The 21,685-nt window shown below is 46.7% G+C and overlaps 1 protein-coding gene across 11 annotated transcripts in view; it reads right to left on the bottom strand.

The window, feature by feature from the left end:
• LOC146775776 (butyrophilin subfamily 2 member A1-like) overlaps nt 1–5,775 on the bottom strand; it is a 506,274-nt gene extending 500,499 nt beyond the window's left edge. For 2 of the 11 annotated variants that reach the window (XM_085637613.1, XM_085637616.1), the window contains exon 1: nt 5,375–5,662. In XM_085637613.1, coding sequence (XP_085493739.1) covers nt 5,375–5,428 — 54 coding nt within the window. In that variant the 5' untranslated portion in view covers nt 5,429–5,662. Of the gene's footprint in view, nt 1–5,374 lie in introns of all 11 variants that reach the window. The other 9 variants (XM_085637615.1, XM_085637614.1, XM_085637612.1 and 6 more) reach the window with 7 other exon arrangements.
• Nucleotides 5,776–21,685: the final 15,910 nt, after the last annotated feature.

Here is a 21,685-nt window from a genome sequence, read left to right as displayed (position 1 = left end):
GGCAAATCACTTAATCTCCCCGTGCCTAACAAAAAATTAATGCGTCGATCTATAACATAACTAGTGCTCATGTAAAGCACTCTGATACCGCATATCTTTGGGTCTAGTTTGCGCTATATTAAACTCTAAAAACAACAAAAAAACAAAAAAAGAGAAGAAGAAGCCTTGCGCCTTAGAGTCATCGATGGTTGTCTTTCAGAGTCGTTCAAAAGACACATGTTGAGAGAGACAACCCGTTTAGAGAAAGTGTTAATGGCCGCATGGGCAGACAAACGTGCAGATCGACAGGCCTCTGATATGGAAGCTGGAATAGCGCAAGGCAAATCAGCATTGATCATGAAAAGCAGGCACCAGATAGATGCACACAAGTCAACGTCTACAGAGAAGAAAAGGTTGTATTTCCGATGTAGGTTTTCATTTCTTCATGAAGGTAAATGTCCTGCCATGGGGCAAACGAGCAAAGGCTGCGGGAAAGAAAACCACTTTGTAACTGTCTGCAAAGCGAAAGAGAAACCAAATGCATCACGGCAACAAGAGAAAATGGGTGCCAAATAGTTCCAGAAGCATTTTCACATGCCCACAAGGCCAGAATGCAAAATCAGTTACCACAAATAGAAACCAGACAAAGTTGATCGTCATCACGTTCATCCTACCAAGGCTCTTCAACATCATTATCAAGCGGCAGTGAAGAAGATGGATGTGTGATAATGATATCAACCAAGGAACGACAGGCTAGGTTTGGCTATTTGCAAGGAAGAACAAAAGGGAAACCACCAAACAAAACAACTGAATTAATTTGGACACTGCCACAAGATTAAAATACAAAAGTCAACGGTTACTCAATAACCTTCATCATAGACAGTGGTGTGTTGATTAACATCATGCCAGTTGTGAAGTTCAATAGCTTGTTTTCTGTGCCACGCCTCAACCGGTCAAACACAAAGGTATACAGGTGGGCTGCTTCTAAACTTTTGCAGAGTCAAAAGTCATTCACAGCGACAGTCCCAGTGCAAGCGCCAATCCACGTTCTTCAAGGAACTTCATCTAGCGTATGTCTACTCAGTTTTGCTACGGCTACTAGCATGGGACTGATATCTCTCATTTACAACCTCTACACTCAATCAGAAAATGTGAATCAGTTTCCCATTGTGGTTTCATGGCCTAGGAAGGCTCAAGACAATGTAAGCGCATCCTCATACTAATGAGGACATTCGCCCTGTTGCCCATGGGCACCGCAGAGTCTCTTTTCACTTGCAAGAAACCGTTGGGAAAGAACTAGAAATACTTTTGTAGCATGGCATTGCCTTGGGTTTCGACCATAGTGGTGAAGTCAAAAAGGGATAGTAGAGGCTCAGTTTACATCTGTGTTGATATGAGCCAAGCCAACAAAGAAATCCAGAAAGAAAGACATCCTGGTCCACACATCGCAGACATGATCATGCAACATAACGGTGCGAAAGTCTTCTCCCAATATGACAAGAACAAGGAATACCATCAACTTGAGTTGGAAGAGAACGGTAGGTACATCACTACTTTTTCGACTCATGGTGGTCTGGTCAGGTACAAAATGTTGAGTTTTGGAGTGTTGTCAGTAGCAGAAATATTTCAAGATGTTATATCCTGAATAGTTCAACCTATCACACATGCATTTAATGATAGTGATGACATACCGGTATTTGCAGGAACGCAAAAGGAGCAGGACAAGGCTCTTACACAACTATGCCAATTACTTGCTGATGCAGGTCTCACTCTGAATGCAGCAAAGTGAGAGTTTCACAAGAACAACTTCAAATTGGGAGAGGAGTTGGCCTAACGGCTAGGGCGGTTGACCTCGAATCTGGGGAACTGGGTTCGAGTCTCGGCAATGACGCTGAACATCCTGTGATTCTGGGAAAATCAATTAATCTTCAAGTGCCTAACCAAAAATGAATGTGTGTCCTCATGTAACGTAACTAGTGCTATGTAAAGCGCTCTGATACCCGTTTCGGGTCAAGTTTGCACTATATAAAACTCTGCGGAATTTCTTTTTTTTTATTTGGGCACATTCTTTAATGGGGGAATGGCTCCTGACCAAGATAAAGTGAAAGTGCTGTCAGCTACCTTCCCCCCACATGATGTTACCATGCTGCGATCCTTCTTAAGCACAGACAGTTATTTCTCAAGGTACATTAGTAACTTTGCTACTGTGAGTGCCCCATTGAGAGACTTGACAATAAGAAATGTCCATTTTAAGCGGTCTGCTGAATGTCATCAAAGCTACAAAAAAATACAACATGCGATTGAGAATGCAACCGAGACAGCATATCTTGACTCCACGTTATATAATGAGATCACAGTAGATGCGGGCCCGGTGTGGCTGGGGCAATCCTGGCTCAACATAATGACCATCTAAATGTTCAGAGACACACTATGGCCTATGCTAGTCAGAGGCTGTCTGACACAGAACGTGCCTATTCTCAGCTGGAGAAGGAGAGTCTGGCTGTAGTGTGGGCCTGAAAAATTTCATGTGTTTTTATACAGAAAATATTCCACTATCATTACAGACATCAACCGCTGCTCCCCATTGTTGGAAACCTGAAAGCCAAGATGTCCACTTGTACTGAGAGGTGGGGGTTGCGACTATAACAGTACAACTATGCAACTGTACACAAGCCAGGTAAAAATCAGAATCCTGCTGATAACTTTTCACAAGTACCGCTACACAGTCACAGCTCGACATTCTGATGGCTGAGGAATAAATTAACTAAATTGTGAGATCCAGCACGCCAGAAGCCCTATACATTCAACAGATTATTGCTGCTACTAATACGGATAAGTACATACTTATCCTCAAAGACACCATTTTAGCTCAATCGTGAAAGAATGCTCGACCTTTTGCTGACAACGTTGAATTTAAAAATTCAAAAATGTACAGGATAAACTGTCCATTACCATGAAAGGTTGTGTATTTGAAGGCTCAAGATTTGCCATATTTGAGAGCCTAAGACTGCAAGTCATTGAACTAGCCCATGAAGGACATCGTGGAATTGTAGCCACCAAAAAAGCCCTAAGAGACAGAGTGTGGTTCCTGTGCCTAGGTGAGCGAGAGGATCACGAACTAAGAGTGCCATCTTTGCAACTGTCTTTCCCCCAAAGTGACACAGCCTCCACTGACAATGTCTAAAACGTTCAGCACATGCTTGAGAAAGAGTACCAGTTGATTTCTGGGCCTTTAGGAAACAGATATCATCTCATGGTAGTCATTGATGAGTGTTCATGTTTTCCTTTAGTAGAGAAGTTATTGTCAACAACCCATGACAAGGTCATCGAGCGGCTTGATGACAGCTTTCCAGCGTGCTGTATCTCCACCATTCTCAAATCTAACAATGGTCTGCCGTTCAATAGCAAAGGATTTAAGAAGTCTCTAGTCAGGCTAAATGTCAAGCATCAAAAGAGTACACCTCTGTGGCCCCAAGTCAATGTAGTTATCGACTCATGGATACCCTAGAAGGGGTAATTTAATGAGCGTCGATGAAGGGAATTGAGTTAAACCAGGCCCTGTGTAAAGCCCTCCACACATATCATTTAACTCCTCACTCAACAACTGGTGATATTCCTGCCACCTTGAGATTTGGGAGAGCCATCAGAACCAAACTGCCACAGTGGACAGTAGACCCATCTTCGAGTGCTGATAAGATTTGTGTGACAGATACTACTCAAAAGTACAAGATGAAAATAAATGCCAATCGGCGTAGACGTGCTCAGGTGACAGTCTTCGATGAAGATGATTGGTTCCTGTTCAAGCACAAACAAAAGCGGAAAACAGACACTCCGTTTACTGTCGATCCTATCAGGGTTATGACGTGCAAAGGACACATGGTAATGGCACACCATCCTGGAACGTTCATCACATGGGACTCGTCACACTTCAAGCACCTACCTCAAAGTTTGTCAGCTCCTACAATGATGAATGAGGCAACCCTGCCTAACAGTCCAGATCAAGCACCAGAACCTGTACCATCGGTGCACAAAGCATGTCAACCATCTCATGCCACTCGATCTAGCCGACTACTGTGAGCGCCTCGACGACTTATTGAGGAAATGTAATGTGCCTGTTTGTATTTTTATTTTTAACAAAGGGGAAGATGCAGTGTTGTGAGACAGTGCGCTAGGACACTGGTGGTTCTGGGCGAACTCAACAGAGGAATTTCGTAACTGGCTAGGAGGTATTAAGGTGAGGTTATGACGTAATGAGAGTGCAGTGTGTGATTCTATGCTGAGGAATAAAGACATCTGTTACAGATCTCCTGTGTGGCATATTCATTTGCATGCTCCCGTGCTGGGGAAGAAACTACAGCATCCAAATAGATGAAAATAGTCTTAAGTTTTGAAACACCAATGGCAAATATCAGGATGTAAAATGCATACTGCACAGTAACCACTTAATGCCATAGGACCAGGTCCAATGGACCATGCTTAAGCCACAGAACTAGGATACTTGACATCTAATCTCAGCTTTAGTACTCCACCTAAATATACCGGATTAAACACTGTATACTAAAGGTGGGCAGGACGCACAACACTGCAAAATTTCCCTAAGCAGGGCACCGCCATGACTTTCCCATCAAAATCATTGCCCTCCAGTAGTGCTCTAGTGGACTTGTAGGAAACGTGAACCCTGGAGACATGTTTTTAATCCAGCCTCCCAATTGGCCACATTGTGTGCTCTTAGGTAATAACTTTTTTAATGTATTCATCTATTTCCTTTGATCGGGAGTAGTTGGAATGAATGTAAAAGTTGCTAGTAAGCATCTGGTGAAAAATGAACTGAATAGTATCTGGAGGTGAGGTGGTATGGGGAGGAGTGGCTAATCTTATGATATATTCACCAAAATGCAATATGGAAGTAAAGGAAATTAGTAGTGACCTGCAGTTTCGGGGCTACTAGTTTAACAAATGGTTATTGAGCAAATTATTTCAATGTGCCTCTGTTCACTAACGCACATTACTCCTTTCTTTCCTTTGAATGAAAAGCAGCCCACCACAGTGCTGATGATGTTGGCTGCCGGAGATCGTGCCCTGAAAACCATCCTCTCTGATCGACCCACTAGTAGCATACCCATGTACAATGTTGAAAAGCAAGAGATTATGTTCGCAGTTTTGGGCATGTGGCCGGGTCGTGGCACCAACCTGGAGATGCTTTTACTCAAGGGGGAAGAAGCAGGCTCATAACATTCTGGCCTATCACAGCAAGTCCCCCTGAATTATGAGGTGGGGGTTGTCGCACAGTCCTGGTGTAGGAGTTGGGGCTAGTAACGTGTGTGTTTTTGTGTGTGTCATGAAAGTTTTCTTCGCTCCCTTTCACAGACAGCGGTCCAGTTGGAATGGAAGATACCTGCGGCGCGTCCCGCCTTCCGTCCGTTTCTCTCAGAGAGCGGTGTCCAGACATGAGGAAGTTGGACGTCCCCCGTCAACACTACTGCTGTTATTGATGAATAAACTCCTGCCGACTAGAGTCCCCCGGCCTGTATTCTGCGTCACGGACCGCTTCTATTCTGCTTGTCCCCTTTAGCATTCCTCCCCGTGCATTGCTTACTCTGCTGAGTGCTCAGCCGCCGATGAGAGCCACCCGGTCTGATCTGATTGCTGCGTCACAAGCACGTCGCTTCCTGTGTTTTTCGCCACCATCCCGTCTACGCACAATTTAAGGAGGACTGCACTCTGTGGACACAAGGCTACTACGGGATCTTGGCAATTGGTGCAGCTAGATACCACTGTTCTTTGGGGCTGGTCTGAGTTGCCTCCTCTCTTAATACCGGTAGACTGGGCTGTCCTCCAGCACCCACTAGTCCACCGGGAGTGCGGCGGAGCCGGATGCCCTCCAGGACTTAGTGCTCCTAGCCATGCCAACATTTCAGAACATCTAGGTGACATTTGTGAAAAATATCGGGCGATATTAAATGAACCGCAAAATCGATTTGCAATGGAATAAGTAAGGCGGAAGTGTTGCTTCAAATGAAATAGAAACTTCGATTTTATTTGTAAAGTTATGTAGGCATATTAAATCAACTGAGGGCTTGGTTCTAACTCCGTCAACTGACACAGCCGTCCCAGTTTAGTGTTCCAAGGAGAAAAGTACCAAGAAAGAAAAGGGAGGAGGGGTTGGAAGAAAACCATACATCACACCTCACTTTCACGAGCTACAAGAAAGAAGCAGTGGCAAAGCCAATGGTCTCTCGCCTTTGGAACCTATTCTCTTTGGCAATAGTTTTAAGCGATACCGTTAATTAACCTGATGCTGTGAAAAATTGCTAAAGAGGAGAAAATTAAAAGCCTGTGATGTGGCCAGCCTCCCTGCTTTGTAGGCGTGAGCCTCGAGCGCTTGTGTTCGTTGTATTTACTCGTGTGAGAAGCAATACAAACGGCTGAGCTGTCGAGTTTGATTCTGTGCAAATCACTTAATCTCCCTGTGCCTACTGTAAATGAATGTGTTCTTGTGTAATTTAACTGGTACTCATGTAAATCGCTCCAATACCTTTAGGTCGAGTTTGCACTATATAAAACTGCAAAAAAACACAAAGCATAAAAAATACAATAGGGCTGGCATTTGTTGAGTTAGTGCTATTGTCGTTGTAAATGACAATGTCTCCTACCCATGTGTCATGGAGTGTAAGTATATGGTGTGTAGTGGAATTATGTGGGTTGGATTTGAATGGTTAGTTGGGGAATTGTGTTGCATGGAAGTGTTATTTGTATGTGGAATTACGTGGCATGGTGTGCAGTGGATTTATGTGGTATTGAGTACTGGAATTATGTGGAGTGGGATTGTGTGTTATGGAGGGTAGTTATGTGGAATGTATTTTATGTTGTGGAGTGGTATGCAGTGGAGTTAAATTATGTGTTGTGCTGCTCAATTTTGTGGCATGATGTAGAATTTTGTGGTGACAATTGGATATATGTGCTGTGTTGTATAATTGTGTTGTTGAGTTGAATTATGTGGTTTGTGTTGAATTATGTGTTGTGGTTTGGAAAAGTTTGGAGCTGTGAACCACCACCGGGCTACCACGAACCTATCCAGTGTATACCAATATATGCGTCTGCTATTTTGAGTTGCTTTTAGCAGACTGCACCATGGTCAGAGCACATCTTTGGACTTAAGCATAGCACTTACACATGCACAAATATCCTCCTCCACCTGCAGGTTTCACCTGCGCCTCATCCCTGGTGGTCCAGTGGACCTCTGTCTCCATTCTCTTGCTCCGCTTTTTCTCTCCTTTTTCACTCGTTTTTTCCCACACTTCTATCTCCCCCCTTCGCTCTCCTTCTGGGTCTTTCCTCCATTTTCTGTCGTCTTCCCCTCCGTTTTTTACCCTCATCTCAATCTCCCCCTTTCGGTTCGGTTCAAAATCTTTATTCGATTTATACAATGAATCATAAAAGCACAGAGTTAAAAAACATAATACACAATTAAGGTGATCCATCTGTAAAACAAAGATTACAATTCGAAAAATCCATCATACAGCATAATTACAAATCCAATGGCGAAGCACAGTTTACAGCCGAACCGATCTCCCCCTTTCACTCTCCTGTGTCCTCTGTGTCTTTCCTCCACTCTTTCTTGCACTTTTTCTGTTATTTTCCCCTCATTTCAAGCTCCCCCCTTCACTCTCCTTCTGTCTTTCCTCCGTTTTTCACTTGTTTTTTTACCCTCATCTCAATCTCCCCCTTTCACTCTCCTGTGTCCTCTGTGTCTTTCCTCCACTCTTTCTTGCACTTTTGCTGCCTTATTTGTACTTTTCTCTCTCTTTTTTCCTTTTGCCTTTTTCAGCCCGTTTTTCCCCGCCGCTGCTGCCCCCGTGGCTCCCTCCCCCCAGCACGACCAGTGCGACCAGCCCAATCCAGCTCCCCTCCCCGCTCCCGCCTCCCAGCAGTTCAGCCCTCCCCGACCCCTACTTAATGGCAGCCGCTGCGGGGACAGGCGAGCAAGACCACTGATTCATTGTCAGTGAAATTGCTCTCCCTCCCTCGCAGCTCCACCATTAAGTGAGCCTTCCCCCACGCCCCAGCACTCTCGAGTGTTGGGATTCGAGGCCCTCCTCGACCCGCAGGTTTTACCTGCGCCTCATCCCCGGTGGTCCAGTGGACCTCTGTCTCCATTCTCTTGCTCCGCTTTTTCTCTCCTTTTTCACTCGTTTTTCCCTCACTTCTATCTCCCCCTTTGTTGGACCTGTCAGCCCTAGGGTGGTCTCCCCATTTATTTTTGATCGTGCCTCATTTTTTCCACCCTCATTTTGATGTTGGACTTAGGTCTCCGGGTGCCTTTTCATTGCCAATCAGTGTTAAGGTGCAGGTGCTCTCTTCTCCCAAGATGGCTGCCACAGGCCCCTGCTACTGCAGAGTGGTCTTTATTAGTAGCACCCTAGCTGCCAGGGGCTGGCTGGAACCCCACAACAATGTTGCAACACCAGCCCGCCTTTTTTGTCCCATAGGTAGAATGGGGAAGCTCCTGGAATGTGCTGGAACCTTCTAGAAGGGAGGTGTGGTTTTACTTTTGCCGCCTTGGCTAGAGGTCACCTGACCTAGGGATACATAAGTGAGAGGGGGAACTTTTTCTAGTCAGTTGGCCAGTGGGGTAAAGCAGAGCTGGAGAATCCACGCAGGAGTGTAGGCGGTAGGGCCTAGCCAGGGACTTATGCCTCTGAGAGTGACAGGATTTAGGTGCTGCCTCTTAAGTGAGTGAGGGATCCTGTGAAACCCACTGATCTTGCCCAGCAGTAGGAGGACCCAGGGAACCTCTGCCCAGCCTGACTAGGAAGGACCTAGTCGCCAACTCACCCCCCTACCCCCCTGTAACAGAACCCCTTAAAGGCGCCAGATACATCTGCGCCATCAACACTTTCCAGAGCAAACTGATTGCCGGAACTGAATGCTGAGACTGCGTGTCCAGATTGAACCTTGAAACTACCTACCTAACCCATTGTGGTATCGCTGAGGATCAACCAGGTCTTAGCGCTGTGGCCCCTGCGCTCCCTGACCTGGCCTGGTATCCCCGGCAGCGTGCTCCGTTGAGCGCGGAGCCCCCCAGCTTAATTTGAGCCCCCCCTGTGGCGTGGAGGCTGAAGCGCGCTCACCGCTGCGGCCCGGAGGCCGGAAGAGTGCCCCTCAACGTCGCAATGCCCGAGGAGAAGCCCGGGGCCCCGTCGCTGCCGTCGCAGCTGTGGTGAAGGTGCGTGAGGCCGTGGCTGGCCCCCGTCGCAACAGGATCGCCTGCGGACTTCGGAGCCGGTGTGGACGCCTTCCTGACGTCGAGCAAGGTAAGCCCGGAGGCTTGGGACTGACCCCGGTGCACCCCCTACAGGCTGGGAGCCACACCGCACCCTGAGCCCGGGTTCCCTCTCCGTGGGAGTCCCCTGGTCACCACGACAGAGAGACCCCTCCGAGGGATTCGCCCCTTGTTCCCCACTGACTATTCAGGAACTTTGTGTCTCCCGAACTGCACCGGAGTAGGAGAGGCTCGCTCCGTGCGACTCGTTGTACTCCGTGAACTGCTCCGTTCTGAAGTACTCATTGCTACTGATTCCGAGAGGCGCTCTGTTCTAAATGCTCCGTTCTGAAGTATTCCTTGCTATTGATTACGAGTAGCGATATGTTCTAAATGCTCCGCTCTGAAGTATTCATGGTTACTGATTACGAGTAGCGTTATGTTCTAATGCTCAGTGCTGACGTATTCGCCGCTTACTGGTGACGAGTGGCGCTATGATCTAATGCTCTGCTCTGAAGTATGCACTGCGTGCTGGTTACGAGTGGCGCTATGTTCTAATGCTCTGCTCTGAAGGTGTTCGTCAGATTTGTCCCAAGGTAGCGGTAGGCCCGCGAGGTCTGCCCTGGGTCCCTGCACACCCCCAGGAGTAGCGCTACATTCCCCAAACCCTACCGCGGGGAGTAAAGTATACAAGGTACTGGTGAATATCATACTGGTGAATATCATACTGGTGAATATGGTGCTGGCGGATCAAACGCTGACATAAGTGAATTGCCATTATCATCTCCTTAACTGAAGTTATATCTCATGAAGTGCATATATATGTTATGAATTGCCTTGTTATCCCATGAACTGCATTTATCTCGAACTGTTTGGATAAACTTGAGTTATTTGCATAAATCTCCACAGTGTAGCGTCCCTTATTGTGTGCGTTCCTTGCTTCAGTGGATGTGCGTGTTGTATGGTTGCTTTACACACAAGCCTTTGGGTGCCCAGCCGCTCGTGTCACGTTACCCCCTTAGGGCCTGGTGACCCCAGGTCTTACACCCTTCATTTTCCTTCCGGGTCTTTCCTCCATTTTCTGTTGTTTTTCCCTCATTTCAAGCTCCCCCCTTCACTCTCCTTCTGTGTCTTTCCTCTGTTTTTTACTCGTTTTTTACTCTCATCTCAATCTCCCCCTTTCACTCTCCTGTGTCCTCTGTGTCTTTCCTCCACTCTTTCTTGCACTTTTGCTGCCTTATTTGCACTTTTCTCTCTCTTTTTGCCTTTTTCAGCCCGTTTTTCCCGGCCGCTGCTGCCCCCGCGGCCCCTGCACGACTAGTGCGACCGGTCCAATCCAGCTCCCCTCCCCGCTCCCGCCTCCCAGCTGTTCAGCCCTCCCAGACCCCTACTTAATGGCGGCCGCTGCGGGGTCAGGCGAGCAAGACCACTGACTCATAGTCAGTGAAATTGCTCTCCCTCCCTCGCAGCTTCACCATTAAGTGAGGCCTTCCCGCAAGCCCCTGCACTCTCGAGTGTTGGTGTCCGAGGCCCTCCTCCACCCGCAGCTTTCACCTGCGCCTCATCCCTGGTGGTCCAGTGGACCTCGGACTCCATTCTCTTGCTCCGCTTTTTCTCTCCTTTTTCACTCGTTTTTTCCCTCACTTCTATCTCCCCCCTTTACTCTCCTTCTGGATCTTTCCTCCATTTTCTGTCGTCTTCCCCTCATTTCAAGCTCCCCCCTTCACTCTCCTTCTGTGTCTTTCATCCGTTTTTCACTTGTTTTTTACCCTCATCTCAATCTCCCCCTTTCACTCTCCTGTGTCCTCTGTGTCTTTCCTCCACTCTTTCTTGCACTTTTGCTGCCTTATTTGCACTTTTCTCTCTCTTTTTGTCTTTATCCTTTTGCCTTTTTTCAGCCTGTTTTTCCCTGCCGCTGCTGCCCTCGCGGCCCCTCCCCCCAGCACGACTAGTGCGACCGGCCCAATCCAGCTCCCCTCCCCGCCTCCCAGCTGTCCAGCCCTCCCCGACCCCTCATTAATGGCTGCTACTGCGAGGCCGCACCGCCGGGGCGCCAAAGGCAAGCTCGTCTGTGCCCGTCCGTGACCCGACTGCGACCAGTGCCAGGAACCCTGGATCTCTGCACCGCCAACGCTACGACCCAGCGGCACTCCACGCTCTCAACCCAGGCCGCAACAACAACTGCAAGCTAGCATCACCAGGCGACACCCACGGACCCTTCAGCTATCACCGCTGCCGGCACACCTGCAGCACCGCCAAGACCACTGACCCAGCGCAATCCGCCCGCAAGAACACAACTGAACCGAACACCCTGCAATGCATCCTCCTCAACGTCCGATCCCTCCCTAAACACGCAACTGAAATCTGGGACCTCCTTTTTAAAAGTCTTTATTGCGATTATTCATCTTAAAAGACAGGAGTAATAGGAAAAAGAAGACACATCCAAAAATACAAAAAAAGAAAAATAAGGAAATATTTTAAAAGCAGTATTATATATATAATTCGCAAAGACTATTACATATGTACATACATCTATCTAGCTCATTACAGTTCAAGCCTAAAAATGTCCTTAACTAGAAATCATAACCCTCCATCTCTTTCACGAATTGCCCAGGACCAACTCAGAAACTTGGCAACCCCTATTATAATAGTGACATTGCCCCCGCTTTTCAGTAGTCTTTTGGCAAACATTGCAGAGTTCGTACCCAGGTTTCTGCATAGGGGTTTTAGCCACATGCTTCTCGGTAAACGGTAGGCAGGGCAAACATATAGTAGATGGTCAATAGTTTCAACGAATTCTGGGCAGAATGGACACTTGTCACCCTTACCAGTTATCCAGTTACGAGTGAATTTCCTAAGCGGAAGAGTTTCTACTCGGAACTGGTGGTACAGCCTACGGTCTCTAGGTTTCATGATTAGGTCCCAGTAGCCTTCCAACTGAGGAATATCTTTAAAATCCAAAAAAGCTCTTGACAATGAAGAGCCTCCCTTTCTAATATACCTCCGGTTGTTGATTAAATCCCAGTAGGCTGCTCTAAATGATACTTTTGATGGAAATACAGCCGACTCTGGAGACACCCATAAATCCCTCATCCCCATCTCGGTGAGTAAAGCTTTGATTCTGGAAAGCTATAAGATCTTATTTGAGCGATCCAGACCCCTTATTTCGGCTAAAGCATTAGCAAATGGGATTAGTTCTGGTACAGTCCAGAGCCTTCTCCAGAAAGCCAGCATTCTGAACTGGACAATGTCCTCAATTGTATTGCAACCTAGGTCGAGAAGGAGGGGGATACGGGGGGTCGAACTGGGGAGGCCCACTATAGATCTTAGGAACTTATTTTGGGCCTTTGTTAGAACTGATAAATTACTACAACCCCAGATCTCGGCACCGTAGAGTATAGCCGGGATAATTTTCAATGTGTAAATTTTAACAACTGGGGCTATTGGCTTAGTCTGGGAGAGCCTATGTTCCTTTATCGGTGCCCCTGCTAGCTGGGAATGTTTCAGTGCAAGTAACTTCACATGGGGCAACCAACTCAACTTTTCGCCTAGGGTGATACCCAGGTAAGAGAATACATTGGCCTGTTCCAAGAGCTTCCCGCTCATGAAAACTCTTGCAGAAACGGGCCTTGCCCCATGGAGAACCATACATTTTGTTTTTCCCACATTGACAGCCAGCTCGTGATCTCTACAAAACTCAAAACGGGACAGTGCCAACTGGAGGCCCTGCCTCGTTTTTGAGAGAATCAGGGTATCATCGGCGAACATGAGCAATGGTACCCTTTGGCCTGCCAGCATGGGCGCGTCTGTTGGAAAGTTATCAAAGTACTGAACCACCCCATTAATAAAGAGTGAAAAAAGAGTTGGGGCCAGGACGCACCCCTGGCGAACGCCCTTCCCAACACTACATTTCTCAGTGACCTCGCCTGGTTTCCCCCACCGAACCTGGGCGTAGTTGGAATTGTGGAGTTTAACCACAAAGTCCACCAGTTCCTTGGGCATCCCAAGTCCCAACAGGACGTCCCACAATTTAGATCTAGGAACAAGGTCGAACGCAGATTTTAGATCTACAAATGCTGCGAATATCAGACCCTTGCCTAGAAGGACCTCCTTCCAGTAGAGCATAACAAATCTAAAAACTTGGTCAAGTGTCCCCATATGAGCCCATCCAGCTTTGGATCCTGCCCAAAAGGACCAGAGCAGTAATTTTTTGTAAGGCATCAATAAGGCTAATAGGCCTATAGTTGGCCGGAGCGGAACGATCCCCCTTCTTGTAGATCGGGATGATTTCCGCCCCGGACCAAGAGGTTGGGAATGGTGTTCCCCCGCCAGTGAATTAATCAGAGTCGTGATGTAAGGAACCCAGAGGTCGCTGTTCTGTTTGAATAGATCTGGGGGTATATAGTCAGGCCCTGGTGCCTTACCGCTTGGAATGTTCCTTAATACCACCTCAACCTCCTTGCTACTAACCGTCATGGGTGAATCAACACTTATAAGCAGAGAAGTCGATTCACCTTCCGTACCCTGATGATATTGGGCTTCAAAGAAGGCAACCCAGTGGAGTGGATCCATGTTGTTATTTGGGTTAATCAACCTTTGCCCGTTCCCCCATGTCGCCTTTTTGACCCACCTGTGTGAAGTCGTAGTCCCAATCCACAGGAACGACGAGAATACCCCCACACTCTCGAGGTCAGTCCACGGAAGCCTGAACCTGTACACACTCTAGCAGCAGACAGACCCTGAGAGATGTGGGGACAAGGTTTGGAAGTGCTCACTTGATTCCCCCAGCGGGTGTCTCCTAATGGGCACAGCAGAAAACAACCTGCAGCAAAGACAATAAAGACAATAAGAGTGATTACTCGCTATTCTCTCGTAGTTAGGTAAGACTACCATACATTTTAAGGTTTAGGGTGAACTATGCTCTCCCCCCCCCTCGTTTCCCTCTTACCCGCTGGACATCTCGTTATGCTGCAAACAGCGACTCAGCTGGGACTTGTAGAATCAGCAGGACAGCGGAGTAATATCCGCCAGGCAAATCACAGGAGGGCGGAGTCACAGTTGGTAACTAAAGAGAGGGGAACACTACAAGCCCAATAACTAGACTTGAAGGCTCAAATGTGAATACAAAAGGGTTATACCTAGGTGACTTGTGCAATAAGGCTCTAGGGAACATAAAAGTACATAGAAGGAGAGGTGGACTCCTTCAGGCTTCTGAAAGCCTGCGAGGCATTACCTTAATAAAAGAAATGTGTGACCAAAAGATATATTTACAAGCACAACACGAATGCCAAGAAATTATATTGAGGATCCTCAAACGAATTTCCTTAACGCGCCCCAGCGCGTGTAACCACAATCACCTACAGCTGCTCTCAAAGCGCGTCGAGCGCGAATACTGGCAACAATGTATCCGGCTGCAATAGCAAACGCTTTAGGGCACTGGGGAAAGTAAAAGCTCTAACCGAGCGTGAGGGAGAATATACAATGCAACAAAGCTGCTTTTCCGCCGCGGTCGCGTAGCTCTAAAATACACACGCGACTGCTTCCAACTAGAGACAGGGGACTCGGAGATTCAGGGACTATATTCAAAATGCAGCATAAGGCATAGATTAAGGTCTGAAAGGGATACAGGAACAAGGAATGTGGCAGCTAACAGCAAAGCGGGCTCCAAAGGTCAACAGGAACACGGTGAGGAAGGGCGTGGACTCAGGACTCTACGAATCTGAAAGCCAAGCACCGGTTTGCTGCTGAGGAGAGCTATTTAAGGAGGGAATCGGTGTAAACTCCCCCCACCTCCTTGAAATAAGGGAGCGTCTAAAAAATACATGTTTCTACTAGCTTCTTTCCCTGAATCCCAGCAAGGATACAAGAGGCTTGTCGTGTGACAGTTCTCCCACCCAAAGGCCGCCACACCGGGCGAGGTTTGTCAAGATGTAGGGCATGAAATCTACGAACCAGAACAGGAGCATGCACGTTTTCTGCCGGTTCCCATGAACGATCCTCAGGAGCAAAACCTAACCAATCAACTAGGTATTGTAGTTTTCCCCTATAGCTACGAGAATCCAAGATTTTCTTGATTTCATATTCTAGCTCATCCCCAACTACTACAGTGGGAGGAGGATCCTCAGGGGTCATAGGGAGTTGATGTTCTTTCAAAAGGGACACATGGAATACTGGATGTATTTGCATTTCTTCAGGGAGCTCTAGTTTCATAGATACAGGAGTGATTGTCTTGATTATTTTATAGGGTCCTATGTAACGGGGTTGTAGTTTACGTGGACCTGGCAATTTGAGATTCCTCGTAGACAACCACACCTGATCACCGACTTTATATTCTGGGGCTGGTCTTCTATGTTTATCTGCCTGTCTCTTCATAGTCTCTTGGGTTTTATTTAACACTCTAGATGCAGCCTTCCAAGTCTCTAAAATGGTAGCATGATGCCGTTGTACTGCAGGTATGCTTTCTAGATGCAGAGGTACTGGTAAGGGCAGGAACCTAGGATTGTTGGCCTGAGCAAAATAGAAGGGGGAAACCCCAGTGGAGGAATGCATGGAGTTGTTATAAGCGAATTCCGCTAAAGGGAGGGCATGCACCCAATTCGAAGTGACTGTTGACAGCAAACATCTCAGATATTGTTCCAACGTCTGATTCGTTCTCTCAGTCTGGCCGTCAGTTTGGGGATGATAGGCTGTGGACAATCTATGATCTATTCCTAACGCCGTACATAACCCCTGCCAAAATCTAGAAACGAACTGGACACCCCTGTCCGTGATAATAACTGAGGGCACTCCATGCAATCTGATGATTTGATCTATGAATACTTGTGCCAAGTCTTTAGCAGAGGGTAACTTTTTTAAAGGAATGAAATGAGCCATCTTTGTAAATAAATCTACAACTACCAATACGGTATTGTACCCCTGTACCAAAGGCAAATCAGTGATAAAATCCATACTAACCGTATGCCAAGGAATAGTAGGTATGGAAATGGGATGTAGCAACCCTGCTGGAGCGGAATGGGACGCTTTCTGTCTTGCGCACACCTGACATTTTGCTACGTAAGATAGTACATCCGTACTCATTCCTTTCCACCAAAACCATCTTTGATATAACTGAACAGTTTTGTCAACACCCGGATGAGCCGTTAAGGACGAGTCATGACACCACTTGATTATTTGTTGTTGTAGTGTGGTGAGAGGGATGTATATCCTATCGTTGTGTAGGTATAACCCGTCCTTAATGGTTCGTTGATGATCTGTGGTCCACTCTAGTGGAGAAATCTCCCCATAGGCTTCCATAAGCTGATCCATAAATGTTGCAGGGGGTTGGTCTGGAGCAGTAACTCCGATTATTTTATCGGAAGGAACAAGTGGAGTGGGTTTACTTATGTGGATTTTATGGTCTGCACCTAAGCGAGATAATGCATCAGCTTTTCAATGTTGTGTCCCTGGTCGATAAGTTATGATGAAATCGAATTCACTAAAGAATAACACCCATCTCAGTTGTCTAGGGGTTAGAGCTTTGGCTGATTTAAAAAATTGCAGATTGCGATGGTCTGTGTAGATAGTGATCGTATGCGGTGACCCCAGTAAATAATGCCTCCACTCCTGAAAGGCAAGTTTTATGGCCAGGAGTTCCCTTTCCCCTATAGTATAGTTCTGTTCGGCAGGGAGGAGTTTCTTTGAGAAATACGCTACAGGATGTAAGCATCCAGTGGTGGTGTTCCGTTGCGATAACACTCCTCCAACCGCATATTGTGAAGCGTCGGCTTCCACATAATAGGGTTGTGAGTTGTCTGCATGACACATGATAGGTGCTGTAGTGAATCTTTTCTTTAGTTGCACAAACGCTTTTTCGGCTTCCTCTGACCACCTGAATTGACTACCCTTACGCAATAACTTCGTAATGGGTGTGATGACATCAGAAAAATTCTCGATAAAGCGTTGATAGAAATTCGCAAACCCAATGAACGATTGCACCTCCTTCACTGAGTTGGGACTAGGCCATGGGACTAATGCCTCTATCTTTTTTGGATTCATAAGAATACCTTCCGCCGAAATGATGAATCCCAAAAATTCCACCTTCTCTGTATGAAATGAGCATTTGTCTAATTTGGCAAAAAGATGGTTGTCCATTAGTCTTTTCAAAATCTTTTTTACGTGATCGACATGTTCGTTCTCAGTTTTGGAAAATATCAAAATATCGTCAATGTAGACAATGACGAAGAGGTCAAGATATTCACGTAGGATGTCATTGATGAAATACTGAAAGGCGGCAGGGGCATTGCATAGCCCGAATGGCATGACACAGTACTTGAACAAGCCAAACTTTGTACGAAAGGCTGTCTTCCATTCGTCCCCCTGTTTTACCCTTATCAAATGATAAGCACCCCTCAAATCCAATTTGGTGAATATCTTGGCCCCTCTCACTTGATCCAGAAGTACTGAAATGAGAGGCAATGGGTACTTGTTCTTGATTGTTGCCTTATTCAAGGCACGGTAGTCTAAACAGGCGCGTAGACCCCCTTCGCGTTTTGGAATGAAGAAGAGGGGAGAGGATACTGGGGAGGTAGAGTGTTGTATGAACCCCTTGTCCAACATTTCTGCAAGAAATTGTTGCAGGTACTCTGTTTCAGGTTCCGTGAGAGCATATACCCGACTCACGGGCAATTCGACCCCAGGAATCAGATCTATTCTACAGTCATAACTTCGATCCGGAGGTAAGGCCGCGGCCTTCTCCACATCGAATACTTCTGCAAAGTCACGATACATAGGCGGAAGAGCAGACTCCGTCGCCTCCAGAGCACAACATAGAGGCGTTTCCCAATCATGTGCTTCATTATAACAATGGAGCATACAATATGCAGATTTAAGGGTGATTTTGCGAGAAGTCCAGTCAATAGGGGTTATGTGTCTGTAGCCATGGCACCCCTAGGATGGCCCCAAAGTTCGGTGTGTCTATCAAATCGAACTCCACTTGTTCTGAATGTCCATTGCTGCACACCATACTCAATTTAGGAGTATGGTAGGTGACCAAACCAGAGGATACATCCTTCCCATCCACTGCTCTAATGGGTTCTGGTTTAGCTTTGGGCAAAAAAGGTATTCGCAGGGTTTGAGCCAATTGTATATCTAGGAAATTGCCAGTCGCCCCTGAATCTAAAAGGATGGATAGGGTCTTTCGACTTTGAAGGGACATAACTGATAAGGTAAAATGGCGTGCCACAGGTGTGTGAATACTAGCCACCTCTCCAGAGACCTTCCAACCTATATCACTCGAAGAACCGGTTTCGTCTTTCTTCAAGTGCTGTAGTTTCCCGAAGGCGCACCATATTCTTGACACATAGCTGCGGTCTTAGGGATCGTTCCTGTTTTACTGGGACAACCTCTCGCATAATGTCCCCCTTTCCCGCAATAAAGACAGAGATTCTGTTTCCTACGTCTGTCTTTTTCTTCGATGGTCAAAGGACTTCTCACCCCTCCGATTTGCATCGGTTCACTAGTGTCTTTGGTTTCTTTATTTTCTCTTTTATCCCCTCGCACTATAAGTAAGCGAGCTAGATTTCCACGTGATTTCTCCCCTTTTCTTTCTGTTAAACGGTGATTGAGTTTCACCACTAAGTCAATAAAGGAAGAGCAATCCTCTGGAGGGTCCACGATATGAGACAAAAGATCTTTCAAGTCATCATTTAATTCTCTATAGAAGAGAGAGGTCCGTTTCTCTTCCGGCCATTGCGTTTCTATGATTAACCTATTGAATTCTGTCACATAGGTCAATAGATCCTTACTGCCTTGTTTCAAGCTTAATAATTCGCGATCACTAGCTTGTACATCGGTATGCTTCGTGAACAGACTTTTCAGTTTATCCTGAAACAGCATGAAATTATATAGTAGGGGATCATTGATTTCCACTAAAGGGACTGCCCAATTAGCAGCATTACCCCCCAAGTATGAAACTACAAACGCAACTTTAGCCGCGTCATCGGGAAAGGCAGTAGCCTTACAAAGAAAATTTAACTGACATTGATTAAGGAAAACACTAAATTTAGCGCTGTCACCATAAAACCTTTCTGGGACCGCTAAAGGAACGGGGATAGGGGTGTGCACATCTACCTGTATGGCTTGGGGTGTGGAAGTACTAGCTGTCACAGGCTCCACCAACGGAGAAGGGACTTGAAAATGGGCAGGTTGTATGTATGTTCTTTTACTCTTCTGTGGAGTTTCTGACCCCGTACTCCTATCTACATGGTGTTGTCTTTCTAGTTCTAGGTGTAGTTGGTGGTTTTCTGTCCTGAGTCTCCCTACTTCTTTCTGTAAGTCCAACAGGGCTGCTGCCAACTCATCTATAGTAGGGCTAGGATGGGGGTTCTCAGATACTAAACCAGCTCCTTCCATATTCATCGTCGTTCGGGTGGACTTAATACGTGGGCTTGGCTTTCTGTCGCCTTTTTGACCCACCTGTGTGAAGTCGTAGTCCCAATCCACAGGAACGACGAGAATACCCCCACACTCTCGAGGTCAGTCCACGGAAGCGTGAACCTGTATACACTCTAGCAGGAGACAGACCCTGAGAGATGTGGGGACAAGGTTTGGAAGTGCTCACTTGATTCCCCCAGCGGGTGTCTCCTAATGAGCACAGCAGAAAACAACCTGCAGCAAAGACAATAAAGACAATAAGAGTGATTACTCGCTATTCTCTTGTAGTTAGGTAAGACTACCATACATTCTAAGGTTTAGGGTGAACTATGCTCTCCCCCCCCTCGTTTCCCTCTTACCAGCTGGACATCTCGTTATGCTGCAAACAGCGACTCAGCTGGGACTTGTAGAATCAGCAGGACAGCGGAGTAATATCCGCCAGGCAAATCACAGGAGGGCGGAGTCACAGTTGGTAACTAAAGAGAGGGGAAAACTACAAGCCCAATAACTAGACTTGAAGGCTCAAATGAGAATACAAAAGGGTTATACCTAGGTGACTTGTGCAATAAGGCTCTAGGGAACATAAAAGTACATAGAAGGAGAGGTGGACTCCTTCAGGCTTCTGAAACCCTGCGAGGCATTACCTTAATAAAAGAAATGTGTGACCAAAAGGTATATTTACAAGCACAACACGAGTGCCAAGAAATTATATTGAGGATCCTCAAACGAATTTCCTTAACGCGCCCCAGTGCGTGTAACCACAATCACCTACAGCTGCTCTCAAAGCGCGTCGAGCGCGAATACTGGCAACAATGTATCCGGCTGCAATAGCAAACGCTTTAGGGGACTGGGGAAAGTAAAAGCTCTAACCGAGCGTGAGGGAGAATCTACAATGCAACAAAGTTGCTTTTCCGCCGCGGTCGCGTAGCTCTAAAATACACACGCGACTGCTTCCAACTAGAGACAGGGGACTCGGAGATTCAGGGACTATATTCAAAATGCAGCATAAGGCATAGATTAAGGTCTGAAAGGGATACAGGAACAAGGAATGTGGCAGCTAACAGCAAAGCGGGCTCCAAAGGTCAACAGGAACACGGTGAGGAAGGGCGTGGACTCAGGACTCTACGAATCTGAAAGCCAAGCACCGGTTTGCTGCTGAGGAGAGCTATTTAAGGAGGGAATCGGTTTAAACTCCCCCCACCTCCTTGAAATAAGGGAGCGTCTAAAAATACATGTTTCTACTAGCTTCTTTCCCTGAATCCCAGCAAGGATACAAGAGGCTTGTCGTGTGACACCCCATTTTATTAGGTCCCATAACCGGGTCATGTTCCTCCCGTTACAAGCCAACAACAGATCCTTCCATCGTTCCTCATCCCAGTTTCTTTTAGCATCTCTTAAACTGGTTTTATAGTGTGCCCTAGACTGTTGGATGGTAGTGTGGTTCCTAGATTTGATGGCTTTCACAAGGGCTTTATGAGAGGACCTACAGCGGTCGTTATACCATGAGATGGGTTCTGACTTACATTTCACTCTTATCGGGTTAGAGTTTACAAAGAACCTTTTCAATCTACAAAAGAGCTCTTTGTGGATTACTGGCAGTTTAGCATTGAGTGTCTCCTGCGAACCGCAATCTTTGATTTCCCCCAATGATCCTAAGACTAATGCCCTGATTTCTAGCAAGTTCTTTTCGTCAAGAGCCACCTTGTCCCAACGGACCCTTCTCAGGTCGTTACCCAGTATTACGTGGTTAGAGCTGCAATCCGGCTCCATAATTGCTGTTGGGCCAAAACTCAAACCATTCAATGTAAGCACCTGGGGGTTATGGTCGCTTTCGAGGTGGAGATGTACTTCCATGTCCAAAACATGATGCCAAAATTCTACTTTTACTAGGATATAATCTATCCTACTTTTGTGGCGCCCGTTATCAAAGGTCGCCACCCCCATTGCATCAGACTTCGTCCTGCCGTTGACTGCCCTGAGGCCCCATTCCAGACACAACCCTTTAACCTGGAGTGCTACCTCGGTCCATTTTTT

The sequence above is a fragment of the Triturus cristatus genome, chromosome 12 (assembly GCF_964204655.1).
Source record: "Triturus cristatus chromosome 12, aTriCri1.1, whole genome shotgun sequence".
Lineage (NCBI taxonomy): Eukaryota > Metazoa > Chordata > Amphibia > Caudata > Salamandridae > Triturus > Triturus cristatus.
This window is presented reverse-complemented; position numbering and strand designations above follow the sequence as displayed.